The sequence below is a fragment of the Poromitra crassiceps genome (assembly GCF_964638095.1).
Source record: "Poromitra crassiceps genome assembly, chromosome: 2".
Lineage (NCBI taxonomy): Eukaryota > Metazoa > Chordata > Actinopteri > Beryciformes > Melamphaidae > Poromitra > Poromitra crassiceps.
Genome location: NC_139624.1, coordinates 34925016 through 34948006, shown reverse-complemented (window position 1 = coordinate 34948006; position 22991 = coordinate 34925016). Strand labels below are relative to the sequence as shown.

The following is a 22991-nucleotide window of genomic DNA, read 5'->3' as shown; positions in this document are numbered from 1 at the left end:
TGTTCGGCACGTCTGTGATCTAATCTGCGCACTATTTCTGTATGCAAGGCAGCAGATGCGGGGACATCAAAGGAGTCCGAGTACAGTGATTGTTACCGATGTAACAAACAGATCATTACTACAGACGCAACATTGTGGCATTTGCTACATTCAAGTGCTGCCGGAAATAATAAGAGGTAATGCTGTGGAAGATAATTTCCTGTGAGATGTGACATTTAGGGGGCAGAAATGGAAGCCGTGTCAACATCTGATGGTAAAAGCGATGCATTTTATTACGTTGTATTATTCTGTGTAAATAGTGAGTGTTGTTGAATGTTTATATTCTAACGTGTTCTAACAAGTTTTAGTTTTTACAGATTTTGTGCATAGCTACTGCTATAAAGTTCCCAACAGACAACGGGTCGTTAATATCAATCACAGTCGTTTTCAATTCAACCAGCAGTACTATCTCAACCAATCGCTACAACGGTTGACGATAAGTTCCCCCTCTGTAACTGAAAGGCGTGAATAAAAACCTGAGTATACATGGCTCTGGGTGACCCATGCTTGCAAACCAAATTTTTGCAGGATCATTTTACAGTCTATGATTGCTATTATAATCCGATCGAAACCATTCGACTTCGTTTACGACATTTACGACTTCGTTCCCGGAAGTAGGAGCTTGCAGTGAGCATTTGAAGGCAGCATTATATTCATCATGAGGAATGTCAGCATCAAGGACCCCCAAAAAGAAGGATAAGACATCACTCACGTCACAGCGTTCGAATTTTGCATTGGGCCAGCCTTTTGGGCCAGTTCTATTGAAGTGAATGGGGCAGGCAGGGTAAGTCCCACTATAAACCATCATACCTGTGCCGTTTGACCTTTGATTGAAAAATGCTTCCACCAGATTAAAGAATACACATTACAGTCTTATCCTTCCCTTTTAGCGTCCTTGATCAGCCTCAGGAAGTGACTCTCCCTCTGATTGGGCACTGCGGGTCACGTGACCATCTCCCAAGTGGAGTTTCCACGACAGCTGGAAGCCGAGCGGCACGGACGCATCGCTTCTTTGCTAAAATAATACGAAATAAGCCGGAGTATCCTCGTTTTAACGCCTCCAAATAAACCCTGGTCTGGCATGGGCGACAAGAGGAGTCCTACAAGGTAACGACCGAGCTCAAGCGGCCGAGATATTCAAGCCGAGGAGGCGGACATCGGCGAGCGCACGGCGGGGAAAAAATGGGATTTCTCCACGGTCTCTCTCTCCCTCGCTTCACACTGTGTGTGTGTGTGTGTGTGTGTGTGTGTGTGTGTGTGTGTGTGTGTGTGTGTGTGTGTGTGTGTGTGTGTGTGTGTGTGTGTGTGTGTGTGTGTGTGTGTGTGTGTGTGTGTGTGTGTGTGTGTGTGTGTGTGTGTGTGTGTACACTGTGTGTGTGTGTGTGTGTGTGTGTGTGTGTGTGTTGCGTGTTAAAATCCTATCGCCAATTACAGTGTCGGATCACGGCGCTTGCAGATGATTTCCATAGGCTTACCATGCAGATGTTTGCCATCGATAGCCTTGCAATCATCTGTCGCAGATGTGAACTGAACTCACTCTCTCCCCTCCTCTCCTCTCTTCCCCTCATTTCTCGTTGTGTTTTTGTTTTAAAAAGGCCGAAGCGTCAACCGAAGCCCTCCTCCGACGAGGGGTACTGGGACTGCAGCGTGTGCACGTACAAGAACACGGCGGAGGCTTTTAAGTGCATGATGTGCGATGTCAGGAAAGGGACATCAACAAGGTAAGAAGATGATGTATAGATCAGTGGTTCTCAAAGTGGGGTCCGGGGACCTCCAGGGGTCCTTGAAGGGGTTCCAGGGGGTCCCCAGCAAAAAGTGGAATAATTTATTTTCATTATAATTCCATCCATCTAAGTAACACAATGACACAGAATGTATGACTATTTTGGTAATGGGTTTCAAACACTTTCTGCAATAAAACATATAAATGCAACAAAATCTTATCAAATGGGGGGTCCATGGTCTAATTTGTGTCAATTTAGGGGTCCTTGACATGAGCAAGTTTGAGAACCACTGGTATAGATTACCACATGCTCTGAAGACGTTTGGGAACCCCTTTCTGTTACACATTTTAAATTATTTCTAATCCTTCTGTGTTTGGTGTTGAGTAAAGGCTCATTTATACTCCATTTTCATACGAAAATAAATGTGTCCGTTTCAAACGGTATAATCGTCATTGGCCACATACTTTCATGCGTCTTTCATGTTGGTAGCATGTTAAGCAATACATTCACCAGTGGGCATTAGAGTCAAATGTGTGAGTGTGTGTGTGGTTCTGCTGCGTTTCATGCATATCCCTACCTAAGCTTTCAGAGGACGGACAGAAATATGCACAAAATGAACGCAGAGTACGGACAGAAGGTTCTAATTAAGCCTTAAGAGATCATGTATATTGAGCCGGTCATTACCCCCCCATACGGACGGGCACGCACTCCTTCAGCGCTCACAGCGTCCCAGGTGGGAATCAAACCCAGGACCTTCTAGCTGTGAGGCGACAGCGCTACCACTGTGCCACCTTGGTCCCTTTATCTATTTTCCAATAATGACCGTCTCGACGGTAGCTAATGTTCTTCTTCTTTGGGGTTTTACGGCGGTTGGCATCCTTATTGTTGCATTACTACCGCAACCTATTGGCTGAAGTTTGGTCAACTGTTTTACTGAATTTGTTTGATCGGTGTGCCATGCCATCAAACATTCTCCAACAACTGCCAACATCCTCAGACAACTGCCCGTTGGTGCTTGTCCGTGTTTGTTGGACAATGTTTGATTGGTGTGCCTTGGGCGTAAGATTAGCCTATTTAGCATTATAATTCACGTTAGACTGAACATTTCCGTTGATGGTGAATTGAGACGTGAAGGGGACTTCTTTGGGAATATTGATGTTGACGTTTTTGTGCTTGTTCATCTCTACGTTTCCTTCTTGTGGGGCTTTGCAGTTGACACACCTGGAAACAATTAACAAACGAACTAAAGCTAACATTACATTTGTTGACCAGCGTTAGCTTGGCCATGCTGCTAACACACAAGCCGGGTAGAAACAACAACAAATCTGGATTCATCTGAGATATTGGAGAACAATAGTATCCGGGAGAGAGGTGTTTGGAGGCTTTATGTACCTAACCTGATGCTGCCAGATGGGCTGTTTTCACACAACCATCTGGGAACGAGTCGCTCAGGAAACCGTTTCAAAGCGCAGGCACTTTCAGAAAATACCTAGCAGGTGATTGGATGAACCATCTGTCTATCACGGCCTCACTGACCTCACACCAAAGCCCTGATTGATCCGAACCACTGGTGGTTCAGATTCAAACCAATTAGATTGGAGCCAGGCAAGTTGGATTTGTCATGTGATTATGATCTTGTGTGAATCCAGCTGCCTCGCAAGCTTAATTTGAACAGACAGGGGCTAAAAGCTAAAAGCTAAAAGACAATTGCTACAGGGTGACAGAAATGAGCTGACGTTAAATTGACTGGACTTCTTTCTGCGGATTGATATGACTGGATGTGGTCGTCTGTGTATAGCAATGGTCTGTTATCCCTAGCAGCGATCTGTTATACAGAAATAACAGAGCGCTGAATGCAGTGATTGACCAATCCGAATTGAGCATTCAACAAAGCTGTGTAATAATACAGGATACTGCATAGTTAATGCCCATATTAGTAACCAGGCTCCATGCAGTCAATACACCCATTAGACTATATGAACGTCTGTATGCAAGAGAGAGAAGAGCAGAATATGGACATCTCATCATCCATATTTTCTTCAAGCTAATTAATTTGTTATAGCCTATATATTTTCTTTTTAGGCAACACACACACACACACACACACACACACACACATACACACATGCCTCTAAGCAGTGCATTAGTCTTGCGTGTTCTTGCCGGGGTGTTGACACTGACCTCTATGAAACGAGGAAGAGGGATGGCCAGCTCTATAAGCACACACATCCATCTTGTTGCCCTGGAGATATTTGTTGCAGACAGGGAAATGCCTCTCATACACCATGCACACACACACACACACACACACACACACACACACACACACACACACACACACACACACACACACACACACACACACATACATACACACAGGTAGTTAGGCTCACAAACACAAAGGGTGTACATGGGCACACGTAGGAGTTGCAAGTGCGCTGTCAGAGCACACACACACACACACACACACACACACACACTGTGCTCTCTGTACTGGCTAATATTTGTCCTGGCTTGACTGATTTAAATCCAGCCAGTAGCAGGAAATGCCAGTGTTGTTGGTGAGTGGCACTCTGTAACAGGATGAAAACACAACAGAGAGAGAGATGGGGAAGTGTATCTCTTAGCACTGAGTATGGTAAGCACTGAGCAGTGTGTGTGTGTTGAACAGAGGTTGAACATGATACCCCCTCTTTTATGCATAGCCAATTATCCCGTTCTGCATTACCACAACGTTTCCAATGAGCCATTTAACTACGACAGCAGCAGTGCACCCATGCAGTTGCCTGCTTTGATGCCTTTTTGGTAATGTGGCGTGTCGCGTGTTTGTGTGCAAGCGGGCACATGCATGTACTTCTATGCTTGTTTATGCGTGTGCACTTGTGCATGCATGCGTGTTTGAGTAAGTGTGTGTGTGTGTGTGTGGGTGTGGGGGGGGGGGGGGGTACTTGTGAAAAGAGGTTGTCAGACCAGCTGCCAGACAGACAGCCATGGCTCATTACTATGCAACGCCTTAATCAGCCGGCTGTCATCAGACACGCGCAGACGCACACAACATGAAAATTACACGCCACACGACTGCGTATATAATGTATATTGCTACACAAACACGCACGCGCATTCTTGCACCCATGAATACATCGGCAAACGTTATGTGACACACAAGCCAAGCTGCTGCTCACACAAACAAAGAGAGCGACTGAGAGAGATGGTTTTCACGTTGTCTTGGGGTCTTGCTTTAAAAAATTTTTTTTTTTTTTTTAGCGTTGATTGTTGAGAAGAGAAAACACTCAGTTGGCTCTCTGTAATACTTCTATAGAGACAAGCTGCCTGCCTCTGAGCCAAGAGTCTGTCTAAGTCTCTCTTCACGTCTCATCAAGCCCTGACATCCTTGGTCTCTCCCATCTGGGTGTTTTGGAAAGGTGGAGAGGACAGAGGAAGGATCAGCACACACGCATTCTCAACCATTTGCATGGCGGCATCTTGCCTTAACCTACTGGCTTTGGAATTGCAGTGTTAAAAGTGGAGCAGTTGTTTTGCTATTATAGTACGCACACACACACACACACGCGCGCGCGCACACACACACACACACACACACACACACAACGTGATACTGCAGCAGAATATCCACACAGGTGGCCACAGCTGTTAAGAGGACAAAATAGACAGAAGTGGATCTGTGAGAGGGCAACTATAAAGGTGCTAAAGGACAGATGGCATGCAGAATATAAATGCAGGGACACAGAAAATGCTGTTTAGTAAATAAGCTATAATGACTGATCTATTATTGTGTTTGTGAACTTGTGGATGAATGTTTGACACAGTGGTTCTAATATAGCGCTTTCAGACAGACACTGTTCTGGTTCTGGCTCCGGCTCCGTTCTGGAGTCTCAGAACCTTGGTGCTTTCTGGCGAACCAGCCCGAGTTCACACCAGTTTAAGCGGAACCAAAGTGGGAGGACATTATTCGGTAGTCCTTCTTCAGTTTATTTTTTTATTTTTTTAAGTTGATTAATTATTTGGTCTGGCGTTCGAGTGAACCCAGCCTTGGCCCTCTCTTCTGCAAGTTCGGCATATGACTTGCTCTTTCTTGTACTGCTTTCTAGCTTTTCTTCATTTGGTTTCCTCAGGAGACCACTGCAAATTATTTTTCTCTGTGTTGTCACTGCCTTCTTCTCCTTCCTGCTCGTTTTCACAGCCTAGAATGAGACACGCCCACTGATGATGTCACGGTTCCCAAGGAAAACATTAGGGTTGTGCTACAACCCAGGTTTTACGAGTGAGAACGAGAGCTCTCACTAGTGCCTTAAACGCTGCAACGCAGCACATGCAGTGCTGAGGCCATCAGGCCCAACATCACTGTGCACTGATGCACTGACACCGAGGGCACAGACCTAACGTCTTTGGCTTGCTGTCCGAACCGTGCGAGCCTGTCGCTCTGGCGAAAGGCTCGCAGGAAGTATAGCTCGAGCCCCAGGAAGGTCGCCGCCTGCGCTGGGACGAGGCAACTCTTCTGCCAGTTCACCAAAAACCCTAAGGTTTGCCGGTGATCGGTCACCACCTTGGTATGTTCCGCGGCACGGACCCTCGAGTCGGCCGCTAAGAGAACGTCGTCGAGATATAGGAAGACGCGGATCCCCCTCGCGCGGAGGGGAGCCACGGCTGCCTCCACGCACACCGTGAGGGTTCGCGGGCTCAAAGACCTGTCGAATGGCAAGCCACAGAACTCGTAAGCCTTCCCCAGGAAGGAGAACCTCAGGTATTTCCTGTGTCTCCTGACCATGTGGACATGGAAGAACGCACCTTCCAGATCCCTGGAAGTAAGAAATCCCCCTGTCTCAACTTGAACAGGCGGGGAAGAGAGCATTCGGGACGGGACTTCCTCAGCGTCTTGTTGAGACGCCGAAGGTCCAAATTTGGACGCATGGAGCCGTCCATGGCCTCCTCCTCCACGGCCAGATCGGGGGTCCCGTCGAACGTGGGTGGGCAAACTGTAGCGCGTATCCCCTCTGGAGGGTGCGCCGTAATGGGGACGGGGAACATAGATGCTCCCAGGCATCGAGCCTGTTGGACAAGATGGTCTCTTGTGGCCAAAGGAGCGGAACCCGTTTTTTTCTACCACTCGGATCATACTCTCTTCCTCAATGTCCCCATAGGAGACAGTGAACGGTCATCAAAAGCAGAGAGCATATGAACTGAATCAAGTCTCTCTGCCCGCTTCGCGCTCAGAAAAGAGTATCACCATCTCATCATCGTGGATAGCGAGACTGAACATTTTAGAAACACATTTCTCAAGTTAGAAACTATAGAAATGATCCCTGAAAGTATAGTCATGAGCATATTGCTGGGCACCGGGACCTTTCGATCCGGTGCCCTGATGGGACGTGAGAGGCTACGACCCCCCGCCGCATGGACAGTTCCGTAGTAGCTGTGCATGCTGGGGGAGAACTTCTTACGCAAGCTCCGCCTACTGACGCGCTGTTGTATCGAAGTAACCCCCCCCCCTGCCGTGCGCCTTTCGCAGGCTGGGGGGACTGCGGAGGTAACGTTCTTTCTCGAGACCGGCCGCACGTGGACTTGTCCGACAGTGCGGCCCCCAGGCGAGCTCCCGACCAGCAATGAGCCGTTGGTGCCATTGATGGTCGGCTGTCCTAGGAGCCTCTAGCCGAGGCCAGGCCGTAGCCATGGACCAAGGCGAGCCTTGATGCTGGGTATGAGACCCTGGGCGAGCTCCCGACCGAACTCGGGCCTTGGGCACCGAGGACGGTGGGTCTAAAGCTACAAGCCGCAGGCTGGAACTGAGCCCAGCCTTGGTGAGCCAACCGGTGGGCTTGACCTGGGCGCTGCCAACCGAGGCCAGGCCGTGGCCATGGACCAAGGTGCGCTGTGCCCCCAGCCAGGCTCCCTGCACTTGCAGGGGGCGCCCCAACAAGGGAGTGCGACCCATGGAGAGCTCCCAACCACCCCGGGCCTTGGGCACCAAGGGCGGTGGGCTTGTCCTTAGAGCTACAAGCCGAAGGCTGGCACTGAGCCCAGACCTTGGCGAGCTGTAAGCCCTGCTGGACGCGTAGCGCCAGCAAGGAGCAGTATGTCTATTGTAGCGGAGGTATCTCGCGCCCAATGTACTTAGCACACAGATACTAACTGCACGGGTGCACGCCAGCTATCTGCAAAATGCTATCGTTCTGTGCTAAACAGTACTAAATATTGCTATCTGCACCTATGCAAGGCAAGCTAGCTTTAACACTTCTTTGAGAGCGGACCTTGGTCAGCTCTCAAGAGCTTAGCTGCGGACAAGACAGAGGGTTCAAGGCGCCTGTGCAGCGTGCTCGTGCCCAAGGCCGAACACGCACTTAACGTGCCGATTCATACTCGGCCAAGTAGTTTTACACACGGCCCATCCCCTCCCTGACCTTCCCTGCTCAGTAGCAAGAGGAAGCAGGAAGCTAACCACTAATAGCAAGCTCCCGCAGGGCGCACCCTATTAGCGGGAGTACTGCTTAAGCAAGCTAGCAAGAAGCACAGGCTAGACAGTAAGCAACCCGGAGGCTAGCGAACGTGCGCGTGCAATGGTAACGTAAGCGGCAATAGCCCATCCCGAAGGGGGGGCACCAATACCCACAACCTGTTAACCCGAGAGAACAGACGTGGAAGCCACTAGCTAAGCTAGCATAAGCACTGAGAGACAAGCGTGCGCTAACACAAGCCTGCGCACAGGCCGGTGCAGCGCGTCTCTACCCTGAGTAACACGGGGAAGCAAGCGTGACCGCAAGCAAAGGCCAGCGGCCCGCGAAGCTAGTCAATCTCAGAAGAAACTCCTCAGAGGGAGTTGCAATCTAGTAGATGCTGCACACATCAAATTAATTGTGCCGGTCGTAACCGGCCAGCGTAGCCTCACAGCTAATACAGCACCTAGCTGTTCCCCCCTCTCTCTGCTAACAGGAAAACGGGGTTAACGTGCAAGCTAAGCCTGCACCGGTAAGAGCTGGAGTGCTACACATCGCTAGATACTGGCTGCACGGGAGCAAGCTAGCTAACTAGCTAACTGAAGAGCATGGCTACTAGCTACTACTCTCGCTTAAGGCGCGCCCTACACAGAGGTAGCTGGCGCGAAGTACTTAGCACACAGACACTAACTGCACGTGTGCACGTTAGCTATCTGCCACAAAAACCGGGTGCGTTACCCTGTCTGGGGACGCAGCCAGATAGCTGGAGTGCTACAAGGTAGTCCAAGCTAGCTGCACTGAGCAAACTAGCTAACGCGCGCGCTCTAAAGCCGGCGTTCCTAAAGTACCTAGCAACAGAAGCAACCGCACGGATGCAGCTAGCTATCTGTGACAACTGTGCTATTTAGCCTGTTGTTCTAGTGCTAACGGTACAAGCTATTCTGCATGTATGCAAACCTAGCTAGAGTTATGAGTGCAGACCTGAGTCATGCGCTCAAGCCTAACAACGTTACCCCGCCGGGGAAACGTTTCACATCAGCTGCACGGCGGCAGCTAAACAACAGTTAACTAAGGAAGATACTCTTAGCTTTGATGACTTGTTCCGACGCCGCAGGGTGAAGGGTACAGGGTCGGGTCCCCGAAGCCTGCTTTATCCCGTCCACGCGACCCTCTTGAGGTGGGCAAATGAGACGGAACGAGCCTAGTATCTAAGCTATGTAAAAAGAGCTAACTCCTAGTTAACCGTGGAGCTTTCAGAAAACACGTCTTATCAGCGGCTGGAAGAAAGCGTAAGTGATTATCCCTGGGCTGGCAGGACGTGACGTAGTCACGTGGATCCGTGTCAGTCCCAGGGGGTACCACGCCACCTACGGGTGGGTGGTCAGGTTTTAATGAAAAGTAATTTTGGAGCAAAATAACAGTCTTCCATAGGGCTGCGTTGCAGCGTTTAAGGCACTAGTGAGAGCTTGAGTTCGAAACGAAGTAAAACCAACTATTTTTTGGTTCCGCTGAGAACCAACTTTTCAGGTTCCGAACCAATTATTTTTTCGGTCTGAATGCGCCGGCCAGTTCAGATTAGGGTTCTGGAACCGGAACCGGCACGGAGCCCTGCCGGTGTGAAAGCCCTAATATAGAGACTGTCCTGTAGCCTGAAGGACAACAGTCAGTGTGTGTCCTGTCAAAGTGGCCTTGAGCAAAACACTGAAGCCCTTCCTGATCACTCTGGATAAGAGCACCAGCTCAGTGAACTTCTGCTGACAGGCTTAAGGTGCTTTCTGGAAGAAGAAGTGCGTGGATGGAGGGTGAAGGGAAGGGGAGGGACGTTGAGAGGGAAGGGAACATTTTAGGACGACATGGTAGAGATTGGTTTAGGAGGAAGAGAGGGAGAGAAACAAGAGAGGGAGAGAAACAGAGAGAGTACCAGAGAGAGATGTTTGCATGTAGATAGCCGTTAGCTGATGACGCTAAATGTTTTATGAGGCGGATTGAGCAGATCCTGCGTCTAGTTCTCTCTGATGCGCAGAGATGATCTACAGCAGCGGCCTAAAGGCGCCGGCTGATGGAAAGCACGTTGTTCAGACTGTGAGTTTGACAGAAGATAGGGCCACATCAGCGGGATTGGACTAGCTTATCGGATAAAGAGAGTGAATGGAAGAGTGAGAGAGAGGGAGAGAATTGGCCGATGTTCTGCTGATTCTGTCAGGGGCTCCGAAACTTTGTCAGCTCGGGAAACCAAATTTGTCAACTTAAGTGTAACCAGGGAATCAGTGTGCGTCAAAATATGCGAGTCCTCTTGTCATCTGGGAATCCAACTGAATCAGAAGTGCAACCCCAGTTTGGGCCTAAGCGTGAAGATCTTGGAGATGGAAACAAACTAGTCCATAGAGAAATTAACCTAGCTTCTTCTCAGATACATTATATTGATTGCTATATTTTTCAATTGAGTCCCACCTTCATAGGAGCATCAGAGCATAGTCCACATAGGGTTGGGTCATATTGACCGAAAATCCTATTGGAGTTGTTTCCCCTCCATATTTCATTTGCTGTCTGAAACATATTCACATCGTCTTGTAGTTTGGAGATGGCATTTGTCAATATTGTGATTTCTGTATTTCATTTTTAATTAAATCTGCAGCCATAGTAGATACACTATTATGCTCCTTACAGATTCTCTCTGCATTCCCATCTTCAGAAAAATTGCTCTCGGGACCCGGAACTGATGCAGACTAATGTGGGGAGAATGTTGTTTTAATGTTACCAAGCTAATAGCTGATATGATCCTCTTAAGCCTGTGTTAGATTGCACAGACTTTGGAGAGCTTTGGCAGCTCAATATAGCAACGCAGCATCATTCTGTTAAGACTTTCTCCACAATAATTGGGAGAGCCATTTTAATCTTCCTGCTGCGACTCATCTTTGGGTTCAGTCCCAGTCTTTGAAAAGCACTCTACAGTATCATAGTTGAAGGTCATGGCATGGTCTACAGCAGGGATACTCAACTTGCTTTGCCCGGGGGCCACTTTCGTGAAATGATAGAAGGCCAGGGGCCAGTTAATAAACAATCAATATACATTTTTCTGTAGCGGATTGTAGGTTTTTGGGGTGTCAGCCGGAGTTTAGTCTGACAATGTTGTGCACACCGGATAGTTAGTTAGGTTAAGTACATACATAAGTGCCTGGGTAGCGAGCATATTCCAGACTGAAATGCTATAACAGAAGTGGAGTATTGGCCAGAATGACATGAACATTTGGACACTTATTCAGCGGGTATCTTGCATGTTGCATTCAGGTGCACTGTAAAAAAAAAAAAAAAAAAAAAAATTTGGTTGCAATTCCATCGCGGGCCACACAGGGGGGTGCCCGCGGGCCACCAGTTGAGTATCACTGGTCTACAGTATCATAGTTGAAGGTCATGGCATGGTCTACAGTATCATAGTTGAAGGTCATGGCATGGTCTACAGTATCATAGTTGAAGGTCATGGCATGGTCTACAGTATCATAGTTGAAGGTTATGGCATGGTCTACAGTATCATAGTTGAAGGTTATGGCATGGTCTACTCTACAGTATCATACTAGTTGCAGGGCATGGCATGGCGGAGGAGTGGTTGGAGAGGCAATTTCATCACTGGAAGGTCACAGGTTCGATCCCCACCACAGCCAAAATGCCTCATCAAAAGCCACTTTTACACAGAGATCCCACAATATGGCCATTAGGAAGGGCAGCAAATAAGTCAGCATTGTCTTTTTACACATAAAGCCATTTCTAAGTGCTTTTATACAGCAAGACGGCGTTCCTTATTGAAAGGAGGCGTCGACGTTCTATCATTGCCATGGAGATGTGAACAGCTGTACCTACCTGCTGCCAAGCGGCATAGAAATACAGTAATAGGCTGTAAGTATTGTAATATTGAGGATGGTTTTGAGCAGCGCCTGACATAACGGAGGAAATAACCTCACCTGTCGCCCACGACTGGGATTTATCAGACACACACACACACAAAGAAAAAAGCTGCAGAGGTTTTGGGAGAAAACAGCGAGAGGTCTTCTGACAAGTCGTTATGTGCTTGTGTCCGTTAATTTAATTAATGTCAACGTCGTTTGAGCATAAAGAATATCGAGAGCCAAAGTGAACGTCACTTCCTGCTTTTCTCCCTGTACCAGCGTGTGAAAAAATATGAATGGTGGTGAACGGAGAGCTAGGTTACTTCTTTGATCCCGTTTGAGTGCCACGGCCCACGGGGTACACATGTTAAATTTTGTCAATTTAAAAGATAACTATACATGTCAAGATAGTCGCAGTTTGTCCTGAAATTGAAACGTAAGGTTTAGTTTTGTCAATCAACTACATCTCGTGTCGCACATTATACGTCACACCATCAACAACAATGGACTGGCTGGCGGGAGAGACGTCACTTTACGCGACTGGTTGTGCGTAGTCTTTCTGATTTATAACTTATAGTGCCACAGTTTTACCACAAACTGCGATGTTCTCGACTTGCAGTTATCTTTTACATTGACAAACATGACGTGTGTAAAAAGGTATTGACGGGATCAAAAAGGTAGCGTATTGCTCCGTTCACCACCATTCATATTTTTTCAACGCTGGTACAGGGAGAAAAGCAGGAAGTGACGTTCACTTTGGCTTTCTATAGCCTACTAGATACTAGATATTGCCTACTATGGCCCAGCCTAGTATTCATCCAAAACAGAGGTTCCCAAATTTCAGAATGCTGCAGCCCACTTTCAAGTCTGAAAATCTGCACTGCGTGTTGAGCAGCATTAATCAAGTTACTCTTTACCGTTACAACACATGCCAGTTCAGAGAAATTGTGGAATTTTATATTTTTGATGAAGGTTTTCTCAACGGGAGTCTGTCAGGGTGGGTGAGTACAGAGCTACCGCATCGCCAAATGACAGACATGTGCGCATAGACGCATTATAGAGTGATGGGATCCATTTTAGATTTCACATTCTATGCTTTTCGTAAGGGAACACACAACAGGCGAGACTGCAATATTAACTAGCGACCCCCCCCCCTTCCCTCAAAATGACCCGCATTCCGTATTTGAGACTTTTATAGCGGAGGCGAGGCGGAATGACACCGCGGTGACTGGCTTTCTTCAGCTGTGTAAAAGTGTCCTTGAGCAAGACACTGAAAGCCTTCCAGCCCACCCGTTATGAGTTGCCTTGGATAATGGTGTCAGCTAAGCTAAATGTTTCACATGTAAGGGCCTGTGTCCACCTAGCGTCTTTTCTTCAGGTCCAGCGTCTTTTTTCAGTTGTTTCCAATGGGGGGAGAGCATATGCGGGCACACACGGACGTCTATAGAAAGTGCGCAGCGCCCAGCGTCTTTTTATAATGGAAAAACTATCGCAACAGAGACAGAACGGCTCAATTGTGGGAGCAGATTGGCTAGACACTTAATATTTCTGGTGAGTGTTGTGCTTACTGCTTTTAATAACGTAGCCTACCTGTGTTGTTAGCTTGTCAGCTATCAAGCTACTACCGCACTGAACTAACGTTATTTTCAGACTGCTTCCTTGTTATATTGTGCGCTGGGATCAGCGCTCCCAAGCGCACTCCCAGCGTTTAACGTCGGAAAAAGACGCTAGGTGGACACAGGGCCTAAGATGAAGGAACAGAGATGATTCAGAGTTCTTGGATAATGGTGTCAGCTAAGCTACATGTTTCACATGTAAGATGAAGGAACAGAGATGATTCAGAGTTCTTGGATAATGGTGTCAGCTAAGCTACATGTTTCACATGTAAGATGAAGGAACAGAGCTGATTCAGAGTTCTTGGATAATGGTGTCAGCTAAGCTACATGTTTCACATGTAAGATGAAGGAACAGAGATGATTCAGAGTTCTTGGATAATGGTGTCAGCTAAGCTAAATGTTTCACATGTAAGATGAAGGAACAGAGATGATTCAGAGTTCTTGGATAATGGTGTCAGCTAAGCTAAATGTTTCACATGTAAGATGAAGGAACAGAGCTGATTCAGAGTTCTTGGATAATGGTGTCAGCTAAGCTAAATGTTTCACATGTAAGATGAAGGAACAGAGCTGATTCAGAGTTCTTGGATAATGGTGTCAGCTAAGCTACATGTTTCACATGTAAGATGAAGGAGCAGAGATGATTCAGAGTCTTAGACAGCCTCTGTCTGCTTTAAAAAAGGTGACTTGTTAGAGAGTGAAATGTCTTTTGGGAGTAGCGCTGAGTAGACTGTTTTAACGGCTTTTAAACAGTGCTTGATAACCAAATCCACAGCCAAACACTGGGTGTAGGAGAACAGTTTGTGTGTGACCTTCTCTGGTGTCTAGCCTGCACCACCCACATGTGCTCACTGAGCAGAGCTAAGCTGAGCTGAGAGCTCCAACACATCAGGCCCGCAAGGGAAACACTCGCTGCACGTACTCCAAAGAGTTCACAAGCTTGTTTGGACCTATTCTATTTCCACAAGTCACGACAGTCAGCTTGATCATGTTCCTATCGTTTGCTGTCTCGCAACTCTCTCTTTACCTTCATCTCTTCTTTCTCCCTGTCTTCCTCTTAGCCACTCTTTGTTTTCTCTCTCTCTCTCTCTCTCTCTCTCTCTCTCTCTCTCTCTCTCTCTCTCTCTCTCTCCATTGCCTTTCTCACGTCTCTCCCTCTCTCTCACCAGGAGTTGAACTTAACCTAGGGCATCTTCTGATGACAGATTGCCTGGTGCATGGCTTTCGTCAGCTCCACGTAAACTAACGCAAAGCATTCTGGCTGGCTGACAAGCTGTCAACACGGGCGTATTTATATATTGTTTTATCATCCTTTGGAGCAGCTTGCCCCTCACAGTTGACATGCAGCGAGCGCAGTTTGGCTCGTTATGTACTTTTTGGCTTGATTGCGGGCTTAAACCTTCTGTAAGATGTTATTTTGCTTTAAGTATGAGTCAGTCTAGGTTATTTGCTACAGGAACTAGAGATGCACCGATTGCCATTTTCTTGGCCGATTCCGATTTCCGATTTTTGAATAGTCTGACTTGCCGATACCGATTTTGGCCGATTTCCGATTGTCTTTCTAAGAACAATAATTGACGGGTTATTTTTTTACGTTATTTATTTATTTATTTACTTTGCTTTAATAGAAAATTAACATTCATGTCACATTTCTTATAATTTGCATGAGGTAGGACGATCTCACTCAAAAACATCTCAAAATAAAAGTGTTCCAGGTTACTGGAAAGAGCTTTTCTTTTTTGTGTAAATAGCCTACAATGAATATAAAACAACCAGTATATCCCACAGCTATCATGCATTTACTTTTCCAAAAGAAAAAAGGTGCAACAGAACATGGGCTCCAGATGGAAAGTAGCCTATGGCTATTTAAATCAAAGCCTATGGTGTTTAATGTTTTTTTTGTATATGTCCCTGCCAAATAAATTAATAAAATAAAATAAATAAACGTCAAAATGTTATCCATGGACAAAGAGTTTATAGCCTATAGGTCTGGATCCCAGAGACCTTCGAAGCCATGCCCACTCTACAGTTGTGGAATTGGCTGTTATTGAGTAGATGAGGAAATGAGTTTGAGTTGACTCACAGAGTCAATTTTTTTTAATCCGCCATTTGAAAAAAAATCATCGCACAGAAAACCTTGCACACTGGTCCGATTCGTTTTATTATTCGTTCTATTCGCAAAACGAAACAAATAGTCCTCTCCTGTATCCACGTTACAACGTGACTGACAGATAGCAGCAGGCAGCGGTGATGTGGACTGCAGCTGGTCGGGGAAGAGGGGCCGGTGACTGCGGTGAGGTGAAGCGAGCCGCTCAGACTGGAGTGGACTCCAACCTACCCTGGCCCTCCGCGGCTTATTTTCGACTTGCATGTGTGACAAACTGCAAGCTTTGTATCGTCTTCACTGACGGTGAAAAATGTCCGCACCGACGAAGACATGCTGTGGCATGTGTGTAGTGGCTTTTGTTTTGGCTGCAACTCATCCGTCTCGGTCACGCTGCTTTTGGGTGCGCGCACGTCACGTGAAAATCGGCTCGCAGAATCGGCTATTTAGAGTGACCGGCGCAGATCACCGGTCGAGGCCGATCACGTGGAAATCGGCCATTTCCGGTCACGTGCCGATCGATCGGTGGATCCCTAACAGGAACCCTATAGTCTGAGCCCCAACAGTTTTATTTAGGTTTAGTTTATTTGTACATACAAATAATACAACTCCGAAGAAAGAATGAGGACAAAGTCTCCCTAAAGGACTTGCCTCAAAAGCAAAAAAGAAAGAAAGAAAAAATGGAAATGACTGAAACACAAGTGAATAGGGCCGGTGAAATCAAATGACATGAAAACTCTACAAGGACGGAGAATCCTACAATAACAACACAATGCATGATGGATAAGCAGCGTTGATGCAGATAACACTAATTAAGTCATTTTAAAGCTGTTACACAAGCTTGATGCATACAGCCACCTGGTTGCAGTACATTTCACCTAAATATGAGACCAGCCTACTGGTGCTGCCTGATGCTGTGAAACACAAACTGTCAGTCATGATGAGCCACACAAGGCGGCGAGGCATATGAAACTAAAGCCCCTTTCACACAGAACCTGTAAGCTTACCATGTTCACTTTTCACTATAGTTCCCCCTGTTCACTATTATCTTTAAAATGTCCATGTAGAATGATAGGTTCAGATAGGTGAGGCAGGGCCAGATGTTGCATTTAAGGTACGTTTAAGGCAATGCTTGATATAAAAATGGCAAATGAGGAGCCTCTGGGACCAGATCCTAAGTTTCTCTCCCACTATTATATTAACGTGCGATTTAATCTTGTCTCAGGATGGCTACTCACTCCCTTGTCACGGAGTCTGTCCAATGTCCAGACATTTTTGAAAACAACAACATAGCTCACGTTGCCATTTTTCAAGCTGTCAACTCTCCCCCATCAAACAAACATGGCCATGGGAAAGTCGTGGATATACGCCATCTCCGAGTCTCCTGTGATTGGTTCACTGTCCTAAACTGTTTTGTGCTCAACCTGGGAATCTTACAGCTGTTGTTCTCACTAGCTTCACATAGGAAGATTTCATGGGAAGTTCACTTGGTCTTGACTCTTGAGGTCAACTTTTGGAGAATATTGACTCCGGCACACATGATGATGCTGACATTGGAAATGTCCAGATTTCTGGGGTGAAGCAGTATGTATGAAAAGGTCACATGTCTCACTATAGCGTGGGTTGAAATCACTTCTTCTTATGCAAAAAGGAAAGGATGTATTCACACTGAACAGATAGAAAAGTGTCCAAAGGGCCAAAGGCCATGGAACAGTAAACAGGGCTATACAATAATGTATGCCTATGTTAGCAGTGCAGCCCGAGGAAAATGCATCTATTTGAAATGCATTGCCTAAAGTGTGCATTACCGTATGTATATATTTATTGTTCCGCTGCCTTTGTACACATTTATATCTACATGACTGCCAGCTTGAATAAATAGTTTCCTTGTTGCATTAAATGTCCCTCTGCTCGCCCCCCTCCCTCCACACCCTTCACAGGCTCCAAAACTCCACCCATAGAAACGCTGCCGGTTGTTTCCCTGCCAAACTCTATGGGAGTCGGGAGAATAAGTACATTTACCAGCCACGACTCAAACTTACCACATTTGGCTGCTGCCTGGTAGTAGTTTGCCATCCTTGAAGCCTCTAGTTTGCCATCTTGGTTTGTGCAAGATGGTGCCAAACCAGGGGTTTCCCACAGAGCCACAGCACCGCCTGCTATTGGTCCGTGATCGACGAGCTGCGCTTCTTTTTTTTATTGTCTATTTTACTCTAAACGAGGGAGTTATATAAAAATTCACCCCCCGTTATGAAACATGACATTAGCTATATAGTAGGGGTTGCATGACTCAACATTTTCTCAAGTCGTCCTTTCTACCAATAAAGTAAAGTCGAGTTGACGTCGACGTCGTGCAGTGCCGGTATAAAAACAGAAAAAAGTAGTCTTGTTTACTCAGTTGATTACAGCAGCACGCAGCGCAGGAGGAATGTAAACACAATCAATGCCTTGGGAAAAGTCTCTGGGCAAATAATCTGAACAGAGACTTAATGCTAACAGTTTGATGTCCGGGGGCACGCGTTGTTTGACTGTAGCGTCCAGAGCTGCACCGTGTTGTTCAAGTATAACGACTCTCCCTCTCCCCTCCTTTCATGATGCCGCCCGCTCTCACTGCACCTCCTGTCCACGCATCAACAGGAAGCAGTCTTCTAAGCTCTGGATAGAAACCGTCTCATATATTGTATATCTCCTCTTTTAACCATCGCCTCCTCCTCCTCTGCATCGCCCATATTCCCTCCTGAAATACTCCTCAGCTCCCTGAGTCTCGCACCGCGTGGCACACACATATGGCCACGCACTGCACTGTCAAGATCAACCTGGAAACCATAGCAAAACGGTGTACACCATTTTTATGTACTATAATTGAACGCACCCCAGCTCATCCCTGTAACATTAGTAAGCCGCTCGCAACAATAAAAGTACACCGATAGCGAGAACTACGAACTAACGAATGTGCGAAACCAGATATACTGTAGTTATAAGCCAGATAACGTAGCTTTGAGCACACGTCTCAAACCACGTGATGACTTTTCAACGTCCTTCGGTAGGCGTCGACGCCTGATAGTTGAACCAGGCTGTAAACATGTTTATTCCTGCTGTAAAGTCTGGCATTCTAATGTGGGGGTGAATGGGGATTGGCTCCCTTTTGCAGCCAGCCTCAAGTGGCCATTTGAGGAACTGCAGTTTTTGGTACTTCCGCATTGGCCACAATGTGACCAAGCAAGACTGCTCCCTAGAGGCTGCTAACTAGCCACTTCTTCTTCTATTGATCCAAAACAAGCTGCCGTTGCTGCTGCCAGAAGAGTAAAACACATGACTTCCTGTGTGACAGGAAAGACCTCCCTGCTGCCAGAAGAGTAAAACACATCGGTTGCTGTGTGACAGGAAAGACCTCCCTGACACCGGCTGTAAAAGCTTTCGTGAACTGCCCGTAGGTTCAATCACATTATTCTTATATCAATTTGCAACGGACCGTATATCGGCAATCACTACTGGGTTCAGCCCGTTTGAATTGTTACATCTTCTAAGTCGGGCAGTCGGCTCAATCGTGTGGGTAACTGGTTTTAGTACTCATCCAGCATACAAACACTGAGTGTACGCCAGGGACAATGAAGCTGGCTGTTATCATGCCACTGCGGCTCAAGATTATGGCTACGTGATAAGCCTGTAATTACTGTGGTGACACTGATGCATGACATAGTGATCTGTGTGTGTGTGTGTGTGTGTGTGTGTGTGTGTGTGTGTGTGTGTGGGTCTGTCTGTCTGTCTGTCTGAGAGTGAGGAGAGAGTGTGGTACAGTGTGGCGAGTGGGCTGTAGAAGGTGTCATAAACCACAGGACATGGAGAGCCATCTGTCTCTCTCTCTCTCTTTTATACACACACACGGCACACGCACACACACACACACACGGCACATGCACACACACACGGCACATACACACACACACACACACACACACACGGCACACGCACACACACGGCGGTAGCATGTTCAGGCAGGGAGAGACATTAATCATGGGGTTGGATGAGCTCCCGGGAGTAACACTCAGCCTACAAGCTGCTGATAGAAAAGACACACACACTGACACACACTGGCACACACACTGACACACACAGACACACACTGACACATGCATATGACACCTGGAGTGAGCTTCAACACGCCATAAAATAAGCTATTTCACAATGATCTTACGATCATCACAGAATAGTGTTGTGAGATGTTGCTTTATAGGAGCACACTCCAATGCGTATTTGCCGTCTATTGGCACTCCTGTGGGCTATTTTCTCAGCACACAGCGTACTCTATACAAAGGTTAGCAGCGACTCTGTAGTCTGTATGTCAAGCATGGAAGCAATTGACCTGCTATCATTGGGGGTTTAACACATGACCAGTTTGAACATTTTGAAGTGCACATGCCTGGAGGAAGCATGGCCAGAAAGGCCCAGTCATCGCGACAGACACAGTCTTGTTGGTGACTTTATATTCAATTTGTACTGTTGGCACAAAACCATAAGTGTGTAATACAATCTTTAATAACATAAATAAATAATCGTTTTATGTAGGCGTGTCCTGTCTGTTAACAACAGAGCCAGGTTGATGACCAATCACACACTAGAAGAGACCATGCATGTCAATTGTAAACAGTGTTGGCCAGACAATGGCATAATGAGATGCTAATGTAATACACAGTGTTTATGTATTACAGGAAGTAAGGGGGTTGACATGGGTTATGAAGGATGGGTCCGGGACAACTCACTCTTTTTAGCTTAACGTTTTATCTCGTCGACCCGATTTCACCCTGGCTATCCTGCTCAAAAGACAACCAGGAAGTAGAACTATAAAAGTACAAGCACATGGGCACTACACGATAAGATGAAAGTGGCTGGAACAATGAAACATCTACTATCTATCTATATCTATCTATCTATCTATCTATCTATCTATCTATCTATCTATCTATCTATCTATCTATCTATCTATCTATCTAGTATCTATCTATCTATCTATCTATCTTTATACAACAGGTAGTTCTGGCAGAGCAATTTGATTGGACAAGAGGGATCCTACGAGTGCCGTTAATTCATGTTAGAACACGGCTCTCTCGAATACTCGATTCTGATTGGTCAATCAACAATATTCACCGGTCATTATTTCTCGACAACCGACCGCTGCTCTGCCACACCTGGATTAATCAGTTGATAAGAGCTTTTTGTCAGCAAACACTACTAATTAGGCCAACCAGTTGCAGCTGTGGTGTCTTGTGTGCCAATTACGAATGAAACCACTTTGCCGTTGAAAACGCTATTAAAAAATCTATTTGAATAATTATTTTTGTCAGATTATTGAATGATTTAGTTGTAGGCCGTGTTCTAAGCGGGATAATGTATATTGAGGCGGTGATTACGGGGGAAATAATGACCGACAGGTGGATTGAGCCCGACGCGCCAGCGGAGGGCTTAATCGTTCACCTGAAGGTCATCGAGGCATCGAGCGCATAAAATAAAACTGCCTGCCACTTGGGCAATATTCAAATACTCAGTAACTAAAATGATAAAGTAAGCATTCTGCTAAGGGTGGGGGCCCAGACGCGGTCCAGAGACCCCCTTTTCTCAAATGTTACTCACAAAAGACCGTTTACACTCACATGGTGAGAATTTCGATTGAAGCCCTTAGACCATACATGGAGTGCGTTTACATGCAGACAATAAACAGTTTATTAGCGGATTTCTGGAGTTACCTGATTATTCAAATGGTCATGTAAACAGCATAAACTGATAAGCTTTATCCGTTTATGGCCGTTATCGGGTTATGAATAAACCGATAAACATACCTAGGTTTTTGGCCAATAACCTGTCTTTTGAGTGCATGTATACAGCGTATCAGGTTTCTTGTGGGTTTATACATCTGCGCATGCACTGCCCATGTACACGTTGCATGTAAAAAGTTGAATTACCGCCGCATTCTGGAGAGAAATCCGACTAATTGACTGAATCATGTAAACCCGGGTTTTTCCTATTGTCGAATTTTTCAAATTTCAAATGGGTCTCTTGACCTCTCAGCTCAATTTATCTGAATGAGAATCTGGTCAATTGGGTACCCACGAGTCTCCCCTTTACAGATAATGTAGCATTTTTCACAGCCCTAAATAGCATTAATAGCTTGTGGATTGATTCCTTCTGTTGTTGTCTCAACAAATGTGTTATGCATGCAAATACATCTGATGAGTAAGGTGGAGAAAATGTTGGCAATCTGGCTTTTGGGTATTTTGCCTAAATTTTTGTATGTGAATGGATTATTAATTTCCCTAATGCCCAAATTCACATACTCTGATAATGAAATAAAAATATATAGGGAAATACATCATCTTAGTCTTGTGTGTTGATCAGAGTTGTGATTAAAGGGTTGGGTGGGCCCCGGAAGATTTCAAAGTGGGCCATAAAATTCTTAAGTTTGGGAACCCCTGCACTAGACAATGTTTGCACAGGCTTTGAATATCCTTCAAAGTTTATAGATTTGAGGACAATCAAATGAATGAGACCTTGCTTTTTTCATTAATTCTGCTTCCACTATGGCACCCAAATTGTGTATATATATATACCGTAAATTCCGGACTATAAGCCGCGGCTTTTTTCCCGTTTTTTGGCCCTGCGGCTTATATAACGGTGCGGCTTATCTATGGATTTTTTCAGAAAAAAAAAAAAAAATACAAATAAAATCTCTCTTTTTTAGCACTCTTTCTAACTATAAATCCACTTCTGTTTTAATTTCCTCTCTTGCCCTCTTTTCACCACACCGCGGACACTGTGTGCACTGTAAAAATAAACAACGGTGGTGTTGTGTTATGTTGTTTTGTTGAAATGTTACGGTAATACGGTAAATGGGAGCTTCCTCAAACAGCCATCTCTTTCCCGACAATCCCCTCTGTGCGTGACCACTTACATATGGTAATTACGGTAAGCAAACGGCCACTCGGCCAACAACTCCCTCCCCCGACTACCAGGAGAAAATCACAAACTTCGGCGAATTCACACAAAGGAAGATCAAGGAATATTCACAACAAGACGAGCAGTAGAAGCAACACTCTCACTTACCATGGGGAAGGTACGCAGAAATTCACACGACGCAGCTTTCAAGTTGAAAGCAGTCAATCTCGCATTAAAAGAGGGAAACAGAGCAG

The 22991-nt window shown here is 46.1% G+C and overlaps 1 protein-coding gene across 2 annotated transcripts in view; it reads left to right on the top strand.

Annotated features, from left to right (window-relative positions):
* Positions 1–195: 195 nt before the first annotated feature.
* Positions 196–22991, top strand: part of LOC310796695 (YY1-associated factor 2-like) — a 39721-nt gene continuing 16925 nt past the window's right edge. The window contains exons 1-2 of one of the 2 annotated variants that reach the window (XM_083658939.1): positions 196–253; positions 1635–1760. In XM_083658939.1, the coding sequence (XP_083515065.1) occupies positions 1726–1760 (35 nt within the window). In that variant the 5' untranslated portion in view covers positions 196–253; positions 1635–1725. Of the gene's footprint in view, positions 254–1010; positions 1147–1634; positions 1761–22991 lie in introns of those variants that run through there. The other variant, XM_083658938.1, reaches the window with a different exon arrangement.